Genomic DNA, 19,963 nt, shown 5'->3' with positions numbered 1-19,963 from the left:
AGTCCGATCAGTCTGAAAATAGATAGCACACTTAGTCAGAAAAGTTTGAGTGTCTGAGCCGAGTTTGGAGTATGTAGAGTTAAAGCTCTAGGACGAGTTTCATATAGAAATTTTAGTCTCAGAATAATAATAATAAGTTTAAATAGGATTTCAATATGTTGGCTCTCTCAAGCCAACTTAATAAGTTTAAATAGGATTTCAATATGTTGGCTCTCTCAAGCCAACTTAATAATAATAAGTTTAAGTACAATATCAGTAAGTTGGCTTTCTCAAGCCAACTTAATTATAAAAGACCCATGGATTAAACAGTGGAGTCAGGTAACAGGGCTCTTTTGATCCTTTTGTCCTTAAATGAACCAGAGCTAGAAATTGGATTTTTTATTTTTATTTTTTTGCCAATGAATATTTTTTGCCTGTCATCAAGTTCAGTCACTTTTTTATTTAACAGTCTTTTGATACCCCAGTCAGTTTTATTGTATTATATTATTATCATTATTTTGTATATATACTGCGTTACAAAGATAATAAAAACGTAGGCTACAATGTGCAAGACCCTAGAATGAGTGAAATCCTAAAATCTTGAACGGGTGTCTCAGTGGGTCTCTTGTTGGGAGTGGTGTTGCCTCCCTCTGCTGGTTACAGTGTGGTAGTGCAACTTTGTTAAAAAAAAAATGGTGGTGTTCATTTAGTATTATTTATATAATAAAAAAAAATAAAAAAAGTTTTCATTTCAGTTGCGTTTTAGTAATTGTGTTATGTGCTTTTATCATTTTTTTATATATATATTTCTATTTAGCTTTATTTTTATTTCAGTTTTAGGTTTTAGTAGCCTAATATTGGTATTAAACTAAAACGTTAAAATGTTAGAAATGTTGCCTTGGCAAGTTTCTTTTTAGTTTAATTTGTTTTAAATCTAATATTGAAATTTTGTTTTATTTTATTTATAAATAATTACACACACACACATAAACTTATTTATATATACATATATAAATGTGTGTACATATATGTGTGATATATATCTTAAGCTAATTTCAGTGATTTTATTTTACATTTAAATAAGTGCCATTACATTTTCTTAACTATTATTAATATTATTATCAATGTTGAAAACAGTTTGCTGCTAAATATTTTGATACACTACAATTCAAAGGTTTGGGGTAATAAGTAAGATTAAAAGGGTATAAGAAAAAACATATACACTATATTTGGGCATTTTATCAGCCCTTATTCTCTATACCAGTACCAGGAATTGAAAAACCCATATTTTTGGCTAGTTATTTGGCAATACCATGGTCCCAATAGTTACCTTTTCACACATTTGATGTCCCTTCAGTAGCTCTTCTTCACACGATACACTTTCCCCCGGTTTCGCTAGTCCCAGACTAAAATGCATATTTGAGTTGTTTTAACTGAAAGCAACTTGCACTGACATCTCTTAATATATGGCAGTGCCATTGTTTTGTCTCAAGATGCACACAAGGCAAGTTTATAAAAGCTACATGCCCTAATTGAACTGAGGCCTAATCCTGGCTTAATATAAACCCTGTCTGTGAAACCAGGCCTGTATGTGCCGTTTCATAATGATACTCACACAAGTGCTGACATAATCAGTAAACCCATCAAGACAGTTTCCTGTAGATGTGACGAGGCAGGCCGTTTGCCAGACAGTAATGTTATAAATGGAGGAAATGTGAGTACAACCTCCATGATTTAAATCAGATTTTGAGTCCGTTTCATCTATTTAAGGGCCTTGAGCAGGAAATCTAGACCTCTACCTCCAGACGACCTCGCATTTGTGCACTTACAGAGCTATAGCCTATTATTTTCCATAGATGTCTGTTATCTTGTGAATCAAGAAGGCAGGCGGTTTTCAAATAGCTTTATTGTTCTGAGTCGAAGCCTGAAAAACAGTACCGGCCAATCAAAACAAGGTTTGCAGGATTGTCAAATGCAGGTGGAGTTATATGCAATTACAACCATTGCTTTGGTTAAACCCCCTTCATAGAAGACTACAATGTGCTAATCCAGATAAAAATACAGAGTAGAAGCAGAATTGTAAAACAAAAAAACATCATAGGTAAAAAAAATTCCACGGATTCTCTCAAATCAAATAAGAATAAAGTGCCTTATATAAGCCATTTTATGAGATGTACATGTTAGGAAACCACTCACCATTCGGTTTAGTGTAAGTCTGCATTAAATGTCATTCACAGCCACATTGTGAAACCATCCTGTTATATGCCACTACTGTTTATATGCAAGATAGTTGTTGAGATCCATTAGGCACTGCAAATGCTGCTGAATAATTCCACTTTCATTATACATGTACAGTTTGTATCTTCAGTATTAATTATATTGCTCTCAACTAAAGAAATATGATAGTAAAAATTAGATAAAGTGCAGTTGTTATTTCAGAAAAATTAGTAAAGAACTATACTGGTAAAAAATACAATGAGATATGAGCTCACAGGATTCATTGCATTGTCTTGACTGGAATGTGAATTCTAGGCTTACCTTGTCTACTCTTGCTCTGTTCCAGGAATAAAGTATAAAACTCTACCAATAAAAGGCTGCTATATCATATTCAAACGCTTCTTTATAGGTGTAAAACATCTCCTACGCATCTCAAATGATAATTTACTAAACATTAGATATGTTAATATTTACTGCTCTCGCCCTTTAGTCTGTTATCTTTGGGATAGAAATGATGAGAAGTTAAACACAGAAATGCATAAATTTAGAAGGCGATTTGTTTTCAGTGCCAGCACTATAGAATCTATCAAAATCCATTAAAATGTATATTTTCTCTTCTTTATAATTTCTGCAGCAAAAAACAAACAAAAAAAAAACATTTCTTTATATTACATATGTGTGTGTGTGTGTGTGTCCAGGGTGATTTTCACTGCTGTATTTCAGTATAGAGAACTGTATTTTTTTCTTTTCTTCGTATTACAGTAATGAGCATTTGTGGATAAAATATGCTTCACTGTCAAATAATGAACCTTGATATTTCTACACATTATTTTCATTATGCAACATTAACTTTTTAATTTGAACCCAGACCTCATCACTCTCTATTTCTGCAGCTAATGCTTTATAGAGCCTGAGTGTTTGTCTATGCAGAACTGCAGTGAGTTTCACATTTCTCCCATCCATGAAGGCTTGAAAAACTGCCTACAACCTGGTTCTGAGCACCAAGAGATGCCGGCCGTATTAGAGTAGCGCTACAGAGGCACAGCAAGGTCACAGGGAATCCCTGCGGTCAGCGCAGCCGTCACACACTCGCACTGGGTGGTCCCAGCCACGAGACGGCACTGGCCTGGTCTTCCTGGAGCAGTTCCCGCACACTCCCTGCCCGCATGCCCTGCAGTGGTGCTTGGACATGCTGGGGATGAAGGGTTTAGCACAGCAGTGGCACTGGGTGATCTCATGATCCGGGATCCAGTAGTCTGGTCTCGCAACTCCCTTTACAAAACCTGTATTAAAGGACAAGATGTGCAAAAAAAAAAGCCATTTGTCACCTCACACACACAACAATGCATAAGCAATTTCTCTAGTGTTAATTCAGACACTTAACGTGTACTGGTCACACTCACAGAGAGGGTAGTCCACAGCGGTGGAGACCATGTCGAGAGTGGACTGGGCTACTTCCGTCACTCTGCGGGCAACTAGTATCCGGGGTTCCGTACTGGCCACTGTAAGGGAGAGAATGTACTGTCAACATCCCCACACTGAGGCCATTACAAACTGTTTTGGAAAATGCAACACTCAGTCAACTGAACTCAATAACCCTGGGAGAATATTCTTTTGACACGGCTAAGTATTCTCTGCAGACTGCACTACATTAGACAAATTAGCACGGAATCAGTCGAGGTGAGAAGATACAAACTCAAACATGCATCATTTTGTACTAAATAAGAGTACCAAATTCCATATTTTAAATGGTTTATTCTGTGTGTACTGTGTAGAGTAATACAGCTATTTTATGCCACTGATTTCGCTGGAGTCTTGGATAAATACACTACAATTAAAATGATCAAATTTAGGGTAAGAAATCAATACTTCTATTCAGCAAGGACACGTTAAATTGATCAAAAGTGACAGTAAAGACATTTATAATGTTACAAAAGATTTTTCATTTCGGCTTGTTTTCATTCCGACTTGTCGTCTTTAAAAAATAAAATAAAAAATTGGCCAATTACACAAACGGTTTAGACCTGACTCCCGCCTCCTGAATACACATCGCTAAACTGATTGGCGTTGTGGTGTCTTTCTAACTTGTGAGAGGCTGTAGTCACATTTGGTTGTGCGCAGCGCCAAAAGTCCTCCGAAGGAAACCTAGATGCGGTAAGCGAGGGAGAAATCGGGGCAACTCGCGTCAAATGAGAGTGAGAGAGAGAGAGAGAGAGAGAGTGAGAGAGTGAGAGAGTGAGAGAGAGAGAGAGAGAGAGAGAGAGAGAGAGAGAGAGAGTGAGTGAGTGAGTGAGTGAGAGAGAGAGAGAGAGAGAGAGACTTTAACTTGAGTAAAAAGCTTGAGTTGATACTTCAACTTCTACAGAAGTCTTTTTAAACCCTAGTATCTATACTTCTACCTGAGTAATGAATGTGAATACTTTTGACACCTCTGGTTTTGAATAAATGCTGTTCTTTTGAACTTTCTACTCATCTAAGACTCCTGAAAAAAATGTATCACGGTTTCCACAAATATATTAAGCAGTAAAAGCTGTTTTCAACATTGATGATAATAATAATAATAATAATAATAAGTGTTTCTTGAGCATCAAATCAGCATATTAGAATAATTTCTGAAGGATCATGTGACACTGAAGACTGGAGTAATGAAAATCTAGCTTTGCATCACAGGAATAGATTACATTTTAAAATAGATAAAAATAGAAAACAGTTCTTGTAAATTTCTAATAATATTTCACAATATTACTGAAAAAAAATTGAGTGTAAACTTTTTAAGTGTAAGAAATACTTGCTGCACATATAATAGGCTTATAATAGGCTAACCATAGTGAATCAAGGTAAGACAAAAACACGTTTTGGGAGAAAGATGAATAGTATTTTGTTCATTTTGAACACACAAATTAAACGCTGTACTTTTAAGACTAGTCCCCTAGAGATGCTCCACTTATATCATTGAGGTTTCAGATTAATCTGTTTGCAAAAACTGTCCAATATGGATTAGATTTCTCAATTTGAAACAAAAAGATGATGGGATGAGGGCGGACGGGAAGTGTGCTTTTAAGAGATAACGATGCCCTCACCCTGTCCAGTGCTCTGAGGTCCTCCCTGCCGGTAACAGGTATCACACACTCGTACAGGGGTGCCGCCCCAGCCTCTCTCGGGAACTGGCATGCTGTGAGTGGAGCAGGCCTGACAGAAACCCTCCCCACATGCCCGACAGTGGTGTTTCCTCTCCGCCTCCTCAAACAATCTCTTACAACCATGACATTCCTGAACAAACCAACAAGATGTTTAATTGTCTTCACATGATAAAACAATTGATGCGTTTGATATTTGATTTCACACGCTGTAATTCTTTTTCACATATTCCTATAGGGCATTTCAACTTACACTGATTTCAGTGTTGGGTTTCCAGTAGGGCGGAGCCACTTGGTCTGTGAGCCAGGCAGTGACAGCTTTGGTTGGGCCTGAGCTATATTCTGACACTGACTGGATTATGTAATTCATTCCATCCAAAACCCGCTGAGCTGCATTCTGATGGTCTGTCTGGAAGGCATCGGTCTACAAGCATAAAAACAACATTAACCACTGTGAGCATCAATGGAGTCAGCACATGGATGGGAACGCAGAGAAACAACTCACCCCCTGCCAGACATGCTTGACCTCTGGCCGCACCACACCGCTCTCTGGATCCTGGTTGCCCATCCAGTACTGCCGACTCCGGTAGATGATGCCACAGCTGGCACACTCTAAAACATAGCTGTAGAACAAGACCAGGGATCAGAGGATGGATGAGGAGCAGCTGTGGAGGTTAGTTTCAGTAGAAGAAAAAAAACATCTCACTCACCCTGACCATGCATACTTGGCCAGACCAAGCCATTGGTTATCTGTAGAGGCAGCTGTTTTGGGTACGACAATCACCTCCTTTCCACCCTCATAGCACCTCTGTAACAGAAATGGTTTATCATGGTTATCCCATCATCTTTTTGTTTTAAATTGAGAAATCAAACAGATTAATCTGAAACCTCAAATAAGTGGTGAATCCCCTTAAATATAGGGACTAGTCTTAAAGAAAATAGACTTCACTTTTTGGTTCAAAATTAACAATTTAAATAATGAGTCAATACATCATTGATCTTTCTTCCAAAACGTGTTCTTGTCTTACCCTGATTCACTATGGTAAGCCTATTATAAGTGTTTATATTTTAGACCTAGCGTGATGATTTTCATGGGTAATTGCATGTCTTGTTATATCCGTAAATAGAGAAAAGTTGCTCCGGCTACTTTATGGTGTGCGAGTGGCAGATGTTAGTTGTTACAACGAGCGAGAAAGGCCGACATGGAGCTGCTAAATCTCAAACCTCCGGGGAATCACCCGTTTTAAGCAAACGCCGAACAGAGGAGAGTCTGCTGACAAAAAGAGAACATGACAGAGCTCGTAATAAAACAAGAATCAACATTAGCGTGGCTTTTCAGAGATGGCGAGAACTGAGGGATTTAAAATGTGGTAAAAGCGACACAGAGACAGTGTTTTGTTTTCATTACTGAACAGGTGAGTAAGGTATTTTATTGAACAGATAAATTGCCATATGTAGCTCTATAACAGAGTTGATTGTAAAGCATTATCTATTATGAAGGCTCATTTCATTATGATTGTTGTGCTGTGCTGTTATTTATTTTCAAGGAAGTACCATGTCTATTAATGGGTAAAGCTACAGTAACGTCTTCAGCTAGTCAGCTTGAGATCCTTTTCATCTAAACTGCTTATATCTTATATCCTGTACTTTTGCATTGCCAAAGTGTTTGCAGCATAGCTGTGTGGTGCATACAATGAGAAATTTAGCAAAATAAAGTAGTGCAAAGTCATTTTAATAAATACAATTTCAATAGTACAACAAAATGAAAAACAAACAAACCAATCAATTAAATGATAAAAAATAAAATAAAATAAAATATCTAAATAGAAGCAAAAAAATAAAAACAAAACAATAAAAAGGAATTTAAATAAAAACAAACATGAAAAAAAAACAAAAAAAAAAAACAACGATCTTAACTTCGAGGTTACCTTGCAGATGAGAACTTTATTGTTGTATTGGTGGGCATACTGACATAATCCATCAGCCACGTGTGGGACCGCGTCTTTCTGGTGGTTCATGCCGTTTTTACACCGAACGCTAAAGCCGTGGGATTTTGGAAAGGTTAGATATGATTTGCTAGCTATTAAGTGCTCTTGAACACACACACACACACACACACACACACACACACACACACACACACACACACACACACACACACACACACACACACACACACGCACACACACACGCACACACACACACACACACACACGCTAAAACAATAACAATTGATGCAAGATCTAATTACATTCTAACTACAGTGTATTGACAACTTTTTGTGCTTTCAGTGCGAATCAATTCCATACAATTAGTTTTGCATGCTGAATACAGATCCTAGTTATTTCTAACTGTGAATCATCAAATTACAAAGTGGCTCAGTGTTGATGCAATGAAATTAGAGTCCTTTGTGTGTGACAATGCAGAAATTTCCTTGATTTACTATGCATCAGAGGGCCACACATTAAAGGCATAGTTCACCCAAAAATTTAAATTCTTTCCTCATTTACTCCCCCTCAAGTAGAAGATTGTTCTTAAGAATATGGGTAACTAAACAGCTGATGGGCCCCATTGACTTCCGTAGTTTTTTGTTGTTTTTTCAATCAATGGTGCCCATCAACTGTTTGGTTATTCATATTCTTCAAAATATCTTCTTTTGTAGTCAGCAGAAAAAGAACTTCATACAGGTTTGGAACAACTTGAGGGTGAGTAAAATGATGACAGCATTTTCATTTTTGGGTGAACGATCTCTTTAAACACAACCTGCAAAAAAAAAAAAAAAAAACATCCATTCAATCTATCGCTCGGAGCATAAAGTGTGTGGTCTTGTGTGGACTTACTTGCAGCTGAGACAGACTGATGGGCAAGTGAAATATTCATCAGGAAAGAAGGAGCATATGCTGAATTTGTCATCGGAGATCTCGCCACAGAACCTGTCGCTCAAGGCCTGAGAGAGAGCAGAGCAGTGAGGTTCAGTGAAGAGCAGTTTCAGAAACATGCTCAGTGGTCAAAGGTGAGCACATACAGTACATGCGTACCCTGAACCCCAAAAGTACTTTAGGTCACTTACTGCAAGTACACTACCATTCAAAAGTTTGGAGTCAGCAAAATGTTTTCGAAAGAAGTCTCGTATTCGCCCCAAAGCTGCATTTATTTGATTAAAAATACAGTAATATTGAAATGATTTTCCATTGAAATACATTTTAAATATCTAATTTATTCCTGTGATGCAAAACTGGATTTTCAGCATCATTACTCCAGTCTTCAGTGTCACATGATCCTTCAGAAATCATTGTAATTTGCCGATTTGATGCTCAAGAAACATTTCTGATAATCAATGCTAAAAAACAATTGTTCTGCTTAATATTTTTGTCGAAACCTTATTATATTCCTTGATGAATGGAAAGTTCAAAAGAATATGTAAATTTTTTTTTTTTTTTTACTGTCACTTTTGATCAATTTAAACCATTATTGCTTTAAAAAAATTCTTACTAACCCCAAACTTTTGAACATGAGTGTGTGTTAAAGCGACAGAGTCAAACAGATCACTTTTATGGGGCATTTTTGGAACTTGCCCCTGGTCAGCTCACTTTCACTGTATGGAAAAGAGCATTGTGAACATTCTGCTAAACTTCTCTTTTTGTGTTCCATGGAAGAAATAAAGTCACAGAGGTTTGGAATGACAAGAGTGTGAATAAACAATGACATTTTCATTTTTGGGTGAACTATTCCTTTAAATGCATGAATTTATTTGCATTAGATACAAAATATATCAAACCAAATATCAAAGCTTAAAGGGATAGTTCACCCAAAAATGAAAATTCTGTCATCATTTACTCACTCTCAAGTTGTTCCAAACCTGTATGAATTTCTTTCTTCTGTTGAACACAAAAGAAGATATTTTGAAGAATGTTGGGTGAGTAAATGACAACATAATTTTCATTTTTGGGTGGACTATCCCTTTAAAGGAGTCATAATGTTGTGTTACCTTGGATACCCAAATGCTCTATTATAGTATTTTAGGCACTTCTAAAAAAGAAAAGTGAAAAAAAAATCAACACAGAGCCCCTCAGACCCTTATTTCTAAAGGCATTATTGTCTCGCGAGATCTGATGCGATGTTTTGGCTGTCGTGGACGGTCATTATAATAATGCAAATGAGGGGCGCGTTGATTGGTTGCAGGAATGTATTTTACTACTTCCAAGCGGTACAAAAACATAGACAAAATACTGCAATAGCTCAATAAATGTGACGGTACTTATTGTTAGTGAAATTGTAATCACAACCAAAGAAAAAAGAAAAAATACACCATTGCCATATACATTCTTACAGAAGCCCCACTAACTGAAAGCTATTTTCGATATTTTAGGTCAATACTGCCATAGCCCAAAATAATATCTGCAGTTATATGCTCATGGACGTGAGTTGCAAAAACCATAAACAGCTCAGGTAAACCTCGGAGAAATGACGGCTGCTCTGCACACACACGCAAAGGTCTCTCGCTCCCTCTCTCTGCCTACGTATGCGCGCTCATGCTCGCTCGCGATTCCGGGAGATTTAAACTAATTTGCGGGCATTAGGGAGCCGGTATCAATACGCGGGAGACTCCCGGAACTTCCGGAAGACTTGGGATGTCGGTGTTTTGAAAATCGCTGTCCGTGGGTCACTCTTAGATATATTTATAAATACGTCCACACCGCAGATATGTAATGTTGCTTCAGACAAGCACGTGCAGGTCGCGGTGTCTGCTGTTTGCGTCATCACAACATTTCGGCCGTATTGTTTCGGTGATAAAAGTCTTTCGGCCGAAAACCGAAAATGTACTTTTGGGCCATTTTCGGCCGAAAATTTTCGGTGGCCGAATATTCGGTGCATCCCTAGTGGTATATTGTTTTCATACTTGCATTTAAACAGTTTTAGCCACTGAGCATGGACTCCTGTACCGTCACTACTGTAGCTGCTAGTGTAAAACAAAGTCGAAAGATGTGGCTAGCATTCGTAGAGTCCATTCCCCGTGTTTACCTCGAAGGTAACGTTACATACAATAGCCGCATTAGCTGTTAGCTGCTATTTGTTAACCACAGTAGAGCAATAAAAACACAGTCTTACCTTTTCAATTTCTGGTAAGTCCCTGATGGTTGGGATGGCACCTTTTCCCAAACGGAGCTTCGAGGCCAAGTTCGCCTGATATTGCCCCAAATTTGTAAAAGATTCCGGTGTAAAATGTTTAGCACACACACCTAACGATACGCCACTTGAAAGAGTTGTTGGGACAGCGTCATTAAAAATGAATTTCATCCACTGTTCCCTGATAGTTTCGTCCGTTTTTGGTAGATAAAACACATTTGCATGTTGTTTGTGGCAGTCACCCACAGAGCATCTCAGGTGTGCACTCGATTTCTCCATCTTTCTCGAGTCAACTAAACTGAATCTGAGGGGGAGAGGGGCGGGCTTCCCGCGGCATAGGTTTGCGGTGTCCATATTTGGTATATCCTCCCCCGTCTTGACGTCAAGAAGGGGAAGAAATCAAAATCTCGTTTTTTCGTGCGCGTGCACGTGGCCTATTTTACAAACCCCGAGGTAAACAAACGCTTCACTTTTAAATATCGGCTTCCCGGCCAGTGTACAATCATTATGCAATCATAACATACATTGATTCTCGTGGAAAAGTGAAATTTCTACATTATGACTCCTTTAAGTGTCTAAATTCTTTTTGGGGTCACTTTACACACACACACACACACACACAAAGAAATGCGAGCTACCTGTAATGCACTGAACACAATGGCAGGCTGGCGCGGGGCTCGCTGGGATGTGTTCTTCACTTGCTGATTGACTATCTGCAGTAACTGTGAGTAGTCTGTAGGGGGAGTGATGGTTTGGGTGCCCACGTACTGAACGGAGCTGAAGGCGTCTGTGCTCATGCTCAAGTCATGGAAGCGCTTTTGCAGCAGCGTGTCTGCTTGCCCCAGGACAGAGACATCTGGATAAGAAAACAAACCCATATTTCTTTAGCCTGACACACTTCATTGGATGACACTAACTCAATAGTTTCAAAATAAAAAGACGAAAGATGTTTTTCCAGGCATTTACAGCATTTTTCATGTGGTTTATACAATATATTTCATGAACCATGATTTACAGCATGCTGAAAGCATGGGGTTTACCCAAGGGCACAATTGTAATTGAGCAGGATTGTGATCTTTGTAATAGTCCACACCTGAGCCACCCTGCCTTGGGATTTCCCTGCAGTCAGTGTTAGATAACTAGTAGCTTAACCATTAAGTCATTTAAACAACCTTCCTTCCCAGTTTTAACGCACCCATGTTTCTATTCTATTTCCCATGTTTTTATTTTATTTTGGCCAAATGACAACAACAAAAAAAAGGATTTTTATGAATATCTGTCTCCTTTGAAAATGTGGCCTAATGAAATATTTTTATTATGCACTAATATGCAGTAATCTTTTATAGAAGCAATAAGGCACCTGAAAATGCAACACTGAATTATATTTTATATAATATCGTTATCTCTTTGTATTCGTGTTGATTTCATATGACTTTAAAAACATTTATACCATATTCAAGAAGTTAAAATTGAATGACTAAATTTAAAAATGTCATGTGGTCTTGTCTAACAATATGTAAAAAAGTAAAAATATTTTCCTTATACTTTGAATAAATGCGCACACGTTATTTGTTAAATGTTTTAAAATATACTTAAAATATATTTTTTTATTATTTTAACTTGACACAGCAATGAAAGTCTGCAGGTTTGTTTTCCTGTTATGTTGATGGCACCACATGACTTCATTATTTTCAAACTTTTGACTTTTTTTCAAATATTAATAAGCAGTGAAATATTTTTTTTCTAAGAAATAATAATAAAATAATTTAATTATTTTACTTAGGCTTTTAAGTCATTATGATATCAGTACAGGTAAAAATGAATTTTAATTCATGGTAACATCATGGTATTTTGATGGTCCTTTTTATTTGAAAATTCTGTTTTTTGCAACTACATGTCAACTAGCAGTCACTGGAGTATTAGTAGATTGTCTGCTTATTATCTGATAACACTTTATTCTTATGCTCCTCCAACAGACATTCTACTGACTAGAAGTGACTTTGTCAACTTATTCTAACTCTAACCAGTCAACTAATACTCTACTAACACTCTAATGAGAGTCAGCAGACATGTAGATTCAACGTTACTTATAGTCAACAGAATGTTTTAAATGGACCATAAAAATAATGTGAAACCTAATTCATAAATTAAAAACATTTTCATCATGCATTTAAGCTTTGTCTGTATGGATTGCATTTTTTTATGTATTTTTGATTAAAATAGGCTAATAGATAAAAAATGCACTTTGTTATATTGGCCCCAGCATATTACAGACTAAAATCTCTATAAAGATTTAGCATTTGACTACAGAGACAATGAAACAAATTGAAATTCTCATCACTAAGCAGAGAGAAATAAAAGTGGGAGCGATGAAACAATTTGTCTTGACTGACAACTTGTGTTTTTCCAGTGGGACTCTCCACCAGCCTAAAATTCAGGATTTTTTCAAAGACTTTTTGTTTAGGCCCCATGAGGGTGTGCAGACCCAATCCCTTTGCCCCAGGCTAGTAGTACAACAGCCTTTGGCAACAACATGTATCAGAAAAATGCTGTATTCATACTTATAAATACAGGTCTTGTAAATGTGAAAGTCTGCTAGTTCTGACTTACCCTGGCCTAGCAGCTGAGTGCGAGAAGTCTCCTGGAAAACTATAACGGCAGGTCCCAGGCTGGAGAGAGGCACGTCCAGCCCGCAGCGGGTAGACAGAGCGCGGAGCTCAGGTGTAAAGTGCTTCAGGTAAGCGGCCGACGCGCTGCCGAGGAACTGAAACATGTCGTTGTGCAGCCTCTCGGCCCGTGTGCGGTAAACGACCACGTCTGATACGGCCAGAACCTTCAGCAGCAGACGCATCCGCCGGTTCTGCTGACTGGCGGCACCAAGCAGGCCCTCCGTATCCAGCACGATCAAGCTCAGGAGCGGATCGTAAGCCGCCCAAACGCCCACCGTGCATGAGGATGGAGAAGGAGACGTGGCAAATACCTCATCGCCATCGAAAAGCACGTGATTGAGAGTGTGGGACTTGCCGTCGCCCGTGTTGCCAAAGATGGAAAGCACTTTAACTCCTTGAGCAGCACTGCAGCCCAACTTCTGCAAAAAATGGCTTTCGTTCTTCACCTGGGAGAGAGAAAGAGTATTAGAGACATCAAGATTAGAGCATCTATCTATCTAGCTACACTCACCGGTCACTTTATTAGGTACACTTGTTCAACTGCTTGTTAACGCAAATATCTAGCCTAATTCGCCAATCACATGGCAGCAACTCAATGCATTTAGGCATGTAGACCTGGTCAAGATGATCTGCTGAAGTTCAAACTGAGCATCAGAATGGGGAAGAAATGTGATTTTGAACGTGGCATGGTTGTTGGTGCCAGACGGGCCGGTCTGAGTATTTCAGAAACTGCTGATCTACTGGGATTTTCACTCTCAACCATCTCTAGGGTTTACAGAGAACGGTCTGAAAAAGAGCAAATATCCAGTGAATGGCAGTTCTGTGGCCGAACATGTCTTGTTGATGCCAGAGGTCACAGGAGAATGGCCAGACTGGTTCGGGCTGCAGTAACTCAAACAACCACTCGTTACAACCGAGTTCTGCAGAGGAGCATCTCTGGACACGTTGAACCTTGAAGCAGACGGGCTACAGCAACAGAAGAACACACCGGGTTCCAATCCTGTCATGACATTCAGATGGTAAGGTCAGAATTTGGCAATAAACAACATGAAAGCATGGATCCATCCTGCCTTGTAGCAAAGGTTTAGTTTGGCCTCCACATTCACCAGATCTCAATCCAATACAGCACCTTTGGGATGTGGTGGAATGGGAGATTCGCATCATGGATTTGCAGCTGAAAAATCTCCAGCAACTGGGTGATGCTATCATGTCAATATGAACCAAAATCTCTGAAGAATTTTTACAGCACCTTGTTGAATCTATGGTACAAATAATTAAGGCAGTTCAGAAGGCAAAAGGGTTCCAGTCCAGTACTAGCAAGGTCCACCTAATAAAGAGGCCGGTGAGTGTATATCGTGTGTGTCTATCAGCCAATCTATATATCTGTCAGTCTCTGTTTCTGCTTCTATCTATCTTAAAGGGACAGTTCACCCTACAATTGTCATCATTAACAATAAATGAGTCATCCTGCCTTTTGTGTTCCGTTGAAGAAAGAAAGTCTGATGGATTTGAAACAACAAACGAATAAGAACATAATGAAGTTTCATTTCGAATCTCTATACAGTAACAATCTCACAGTGAAAGCAATTAACTACTTTCATGCTGGTCACTGGAAAGATCTGAAATGGCACCGACACCTCTTATGGGATAGCCAACAGATAACAGTAAATGATTAATATATTATTATACCATGGTATAAAACAATGTGCATCAAAAATATAATGGTTGATCATTATGATACATGTCGAAAAAACATGATAAACCATGGTACCATATTTACACAAACACACACACACACACACACACACACACACACACACACACACACACACACAAATGGTAACACCATGGTGATTTCATGTACCTTAACATAACAGCAGTATACAGCACTGAGATCATTCAATGTTTGTAAATCACACTAGCACACACTGTGTTGACAGATATATCATCTGCTGTGCCACATGTCCCTGCATTATTATATATGTACGTGACAAAAATACATCAGAATTACACAAACCACAGATATAATCGATAATAATCGATGAGTAAGATTACATGTCATAAATGTTGACAAAAGACACCTCTTCCTTGTGATTCAGCAATATCGACAATTTGGGGTTAGTTTATCTGTGTATTATTTATATTACACGTATTATAATTAGTAACTATCATGCTCGTGAATTGACAAACACCTGTCAAAGTGTATAAAAACAACAAAGACACTACATGTGCTTTTAACCTAATAGCTTGATGGCTAACGCAGAAGCTAACAAAAACAAACCTGCAAGCTTTCGTTTTCGTCAACCAGGAGAAAACTCCGTCCATTTTCCTTCTCGTCGTCCATCTTAATAGAGTCGAGACTAACCTCATACATATTTTTCAGTAGCGTTTCAGACATATTGAAAGATTTAAAACCATCCCAACTCCCCGGAAAGCTAGTTAGACTACAACTGTCCCAGCCAGGACTATTTACTTGGATATCTAGCTGACCTCAAGAGGGCGCCGTTGCTGTTCTGTGAAGCGCCTTCATTATGTATTACTGAGCGCTTTCTGACACCCTCTAGTGGATATTCTGATGAACTGTCTTGTGGCGGTCTTTGTGTGCAGAAAACAGAAGTTCATCCTGTAATACAAACCTGGCCAATAAAAACAAGTCTCCATAAAATAAGCTCTAAAATTAGCTCATTATTCTATAATTATGACATTTTTGGGGTAAAATTATAGTGGTGCAAACAGAATATCACTGATGTTTAATTTTAGTTATAGGATTTCTTGCATCGCAATATTATGATGAATTGAAGATTAGCTCAACTCTAAAACCTCCTTTAAAAATGCAAAAAATTTGGTGCTCTGCAGAAATCCCTGATGAATCAACAGGACATTTTTTTTTGTTCAGACAGTCTTTCCATAGAGCTTGCTAAGGTTCATTAAATATTTGTAAGCAGGGATCTATAAATATCACATGTCACAGAATGCCTTCAAAGTGGCGCCATTGCAGTTAACTGGACTGAAGAGCCCTTTATAAGTCACTTCTATTTCCTTTAGAGGTCAGTCAGGCCTCTTGTCACAATATTTGTAAATTTGTATTTCATTAGTAACATAAAACCATATAGGAGAATAACTCCTTAATGAGTAATAATGTTATTGTCTCTGTAGTTTGTATATATATATATATATATATATATTTGTGTGTGTATATTATTGGCTATATACCAACAGTCAAAAATGCAACAGTCATGCAACCATGCAAATTAAGAAAATGAGAATGTATTAATGAAAATGTAAAATGCAAAAAAGTTTGTTTTGAGGGTTAGATTTAGGAGATGAAAAATATGATTAGCTCAGTATTTATAGCTACACAGAGGAAGTCAAAGGAGTGATAGATAGGAAAATAATTGTGTGTAGCCTACAAATATATAGGCTACATGATGTGGCCTATATTAGTGAGATGGATATGTAGCCTACAGCCTATTTATTAAATAAATCTATTTAATAAAGCTATGTGATATTGATCAGTGCCTACCTACGGTTTCTGTGATTATTTATTGTAGCCTAATACATGCATTGTAAGAACGGACGAGTCTTTATGCTGTTCTTTCTGCCATCGCTATCTAAATTTCTCTACGAATCAAAAAAAAGCTACCGACATGAGAGCAAAATACTGACAGACAGTCCAGCAATCCAACCTTGAATTTACAGTAGATGTTTTGGCTTACCCATACAAAATCAAGGCGGGACTAGTATACAGTTAACCGCAGTGCATTGTGCTATTTGTAGTACACGCGCCGCTGACTCTTGAAGACATCAGGGAACTAAAACTACATTTCCCATCACTGGCCATCAGTCAGTCGCGCTCCTATTGGCTAGCTGATCCAGCCGCAGCCCCAGAGAATGAATGAAATTGAAATTGCTGCTATATTACATGTACAATACCGGGGATCTGCAGTCTTACATTGTATCATTCTATATCAAAATGGCCACAGTGGTCCAAAATCCTCTGAAATCGTAAGTAAAAATATTTCTATTTTAATGCTTTTTTTTAACGCATGTCATGCAACAAACAGCGTTCGTTCAAATGAACAAATATGCAAACATCTTTAAAAAGTGTAAAATGCCGGCGAGGTTTAAACTACGAATGCATGTTGAAATGCAATAAATCATAATGCATGCGACGACATTTTGTCATCTGGGCAAATATGGCATGTTATAAAGTGCAGAGTCTCGGGTGTCATTTCTGCATATGCACAGTGATATGGAGGAATGTTGAGAATGTTGACCCGGCGTCCCTGGTCAGTAGCCTATTGATCACTAGGAACTTACAGTTGTTGGTATTGAGATCGGAGAGTTCACTGGTCATCGAGTCTCAAGATAAACGATGGCACTTGAACATTTTTGCTTTAGCTTTTGTATAGAAAGATGTCAAACAAAACGAACTGGTATGCTGTCTGTATAACAGCGCTGTCTATGTGCAAACTGTCTGAACTGGAAAATGTTGCAATTTATCACACTAAGCATGTTTCGGTGGTTTTACATTGCACGCGCTGATCACATTAGACTGCAGCTACAAAATCACACATGCATCTTGAATATGAATTATTAGTGTTATTGTTTCTAAGCCGAATGCATGTTTATGCATGCTATTTTAGTGGCGTGTAACATTTGGTATCTCTTATGCGCCGTTGCATCAATGCACATTCTGTGAAGTTTCCATTAGATTCCTTTGTGCACACTGTCACATTTTTTCGGCGTGCGGCACGCAGACGCCACACGGGCTCAGTGCCAAAAATTGCTTTACATTCGTCTGCTAGTGGAGACTGGGACCTTCGGAATGGGGAGAACGTGTTTGTATTTGGCATGCAAATGTGACTGTAGCTTTTATATCTTGTAAAGGGGAAATTGCACTTGTGTCGGTTTTTTAACCCGGGAGGTTGCACCACGATTGCCTACCTTGACCCATTGCAAGCACAAAACGTCTTCACAACGTTGTTTTTGGTTGCAGTTTGCAACGTCACGTTAGTAACATGTTTGTATTAGGCTACGTTTGAAAAAAATAGCCTACCAAAATACAACCAGGCCACATTATAAAGCTTGTGGAATGTTAAGTCTACTTTTTCAACTTAAAAAAATGGCACAACGGGCACAGTTACCAAACATATGACTAAAGTAAAATATTAATATTTGCATGGATATCATTTCAACTTTGAATGATCGCACGAGACAGCCTACATTTCCCACTCGCGCAAAAACCCGTTAACGGACTAGAGCGGCGCGCGCAGCATTCATAGTCAGACAGGATGCAAGGTTTTATGAGGTAAGACACTTTTGAGCTATAGGCCACCTTTTGACAAATTATAACTCAAAATGGGTCAAAAATAACAAATGAGAGTAATATAAGTGAAATAACATTCGGGTGTTGGATACTATAGCGGTACAATACACGAACAGCTTTGGCATAATTTGAATTTAGACAAATAGTATGTTGTAGAAAATACTTATTCAAACATGCCAAATTAAGTGGTACGGATATAGGCCTACATGTAGCAAATATACATGAATATAGTTGTTTTTAAAAATATGGAGAGAGATAGGCCTACACACCTGTCACATGACCTTTCTAAAGGCACACAAGACAGGCATTAAACGCCAATTTCCTGTCCATACTATACATTAACCAGTGTTGAGTGTAATTAATTGGCCTACTAAGCAATCTTTTTACTGTAATTTAATTACTTGTCCCTTGAAAAAGTAAAGTAAGGGATTAATATAATTACAGTTAGGCCTACTTGTTCTAGTAGAACCTTATTGTAAAGTGAATGGAGTAATTAGTAGCTACAGTAAATACACTGTTGAAGATGTATTTAGTAAGCTAGTAATTCATTACTTTTTTAGAGTAACTTACCCTGCACAGACCGTAACTTACCTTAATAGTTTTAATGAAGTGTAGCAATGGGTACTCTTAAAAAAAAGTATTTTTTGGACATTCTTTGAATTAGGCTACCGTAGTTTATCATATAAATAGCCCACTATTTGTAACACTTTACAATAAGGTTCTATTTTGTTAACATTAGTTAAATCATTACTAACAAAGGAACATAGCCTATAGTACTGAAGCATTTATAGCTGGTAGGCTACTTGATGTTAATTTCAAAATTTACCAATGCATTATTAAAATCAAAAGTTGTATCTGTTAACATTTAATAGACCTGAGCTAACATGAGCTAGTAAACCTAACCCTAACAGTATAACTAAGGTTAACAAAGATGAATAAATGCTGTAAGTATTGCTCATTGTTAGTTAATGTTAGGTAATGCATTAACTTATGGGAACTTATTGTACAGTGTTGCCAGTACATGAATATTGTAATCATTCAGTACTATGATTAACTTCAGTAGCACTATAAGACTTTTCTGTAAAGGAATAAAACGTCTGTGGATTTTGTAAATCCGCAGTTTTGATTCAGTGACTTGTGTAAGTAAGTCATACATGACAAATCCTGCAGTATCTTACCGGGTTCTCTTTGGTTTGATCACTTTCCCTGAGCGGTGAACTTTGTTGTTGAGTGTGGACGAATGTTTTTCAGCATGTACAAGGTCAGGTGTGCATCTTGGGGCATTTGAAATATTTGCATGAGAAACATGAATGAATAGAAACAGAGGCTGCAATCAGCGTCTGAATGACTGTGATATTACGCTCTTCAATATCCCTCTTCAAAGAAACCAGTTAAAGTGCAGTACTTCTGGAGCCATGAGGAGATATCAGTTGAGGAGCCAATCTAATTTACATTACTGGCTTTTATAAATCACTAATTTTTAAGAGATGGTGATTAAATTATGC

General features: G+C 37.9%; 2 protein-coding genes across 4 annotated transcripts in view; one reads left to right on the top strand and one right to left on the bottom strand.

Annotated features, from left to right (window-relative positions):
• Positions 1–1,868: 1,868 nt before the first annotated feature.
• On the bottom strand, positions 1,869–15,610 carry LOC311297145 (zinc finger FYVE domain-containing protein 1). The gene is made up of 11 exons (XM_084419300.1): positions 15,411–15,610; positions 13,071–13,575; positions 11,099–11,316; positions 8,174–8,280; positions 7,262–7,370; positions 6,044–6,141; positions 5,839–5,956; positions 5,587–5,757; positions 5,277–5,466; positions 3,600–3,698; positions 1,869–3,479 (listed from the first exon to the last, which is right to left on the bottom strand). The coding sequence occupies exons 1-11, from the start codon at positions 15,525–15,527 to the stop codon at positions 3,247–3,249; spliced, it is 1,965 nt and encodes a 654-aa protein (XP_084275426.1). The 5' UTR covers positions 15,528–15,610; the 3' UTR covers positions 1,869–3,246.
• A 1,405-nt stretch (positions 15,611–17,015) lies between these two features.
• dpf1 (double PHD fingers 1) overlaps positions 17,016–19,963 on the top strand; it is a 45,259-nt gene continuing 42,311 nt past the window's right edge. For 2 of the 3 annotated variants that reach the window (XM_084419064.1, XM_084419065.1), the window contains exon 1: positions 17,016–17,134. In XM_084419064.1, the coding sequence (XP_084275190.1) occupies positions 17,025–17,134 (110 nt within the window). In that variant the 5' untranslated portion in view covers positions 17,016–17,024. Of the gene's footprint in view, positions 17,135–18,346; positions 18,441–19,963 lie in introns of those variants that run through there. The other variant, XM_084419066.1, reaches the window with a different exon arrangement.

Source organism: Rutilus rutilus (genome assembly GCF_951802725.1).
Source record: "Rutilus rutilus genome assembly, chromosome: 9".
In the NCBI taxonomy this organism is placed as follows: domain Eukaryota; kingdom Metazoa; phylum Chordata; class Actinopteri; order Cypriniformes; family Leuciscidae; genus Rutilus; species Rutilus rutilus.
This window is presented reverse-complemented; position numbering and strand designations above follow the sequence as displayed.

Bases quoted from the DNA above. Each gene is read 5' to 3' on its own strand.
- LOC311297145 (XM_084419300.1), bottom strand. From the start codon at position 15,527: ATGTCTGAAACGCTACTGAAAAATATGTATGAGGTTAGTCTCGACTCT. The intron at 13,576-15,410 runs GTTTGTTTTTGT...TCTCTCTCCCAG, and splicing joins ACGAAAACGAAAGCTTGCAG to GTGAAGAACGAAAGCCATTT. The intron at 6,142-7,261 runs GTAACCTCGAAG...TTTCTGTTACAG, and splicing joins ATAAAGTTCTCATCTGCAAG to AGGTGCTATGAGGGTGGAAA.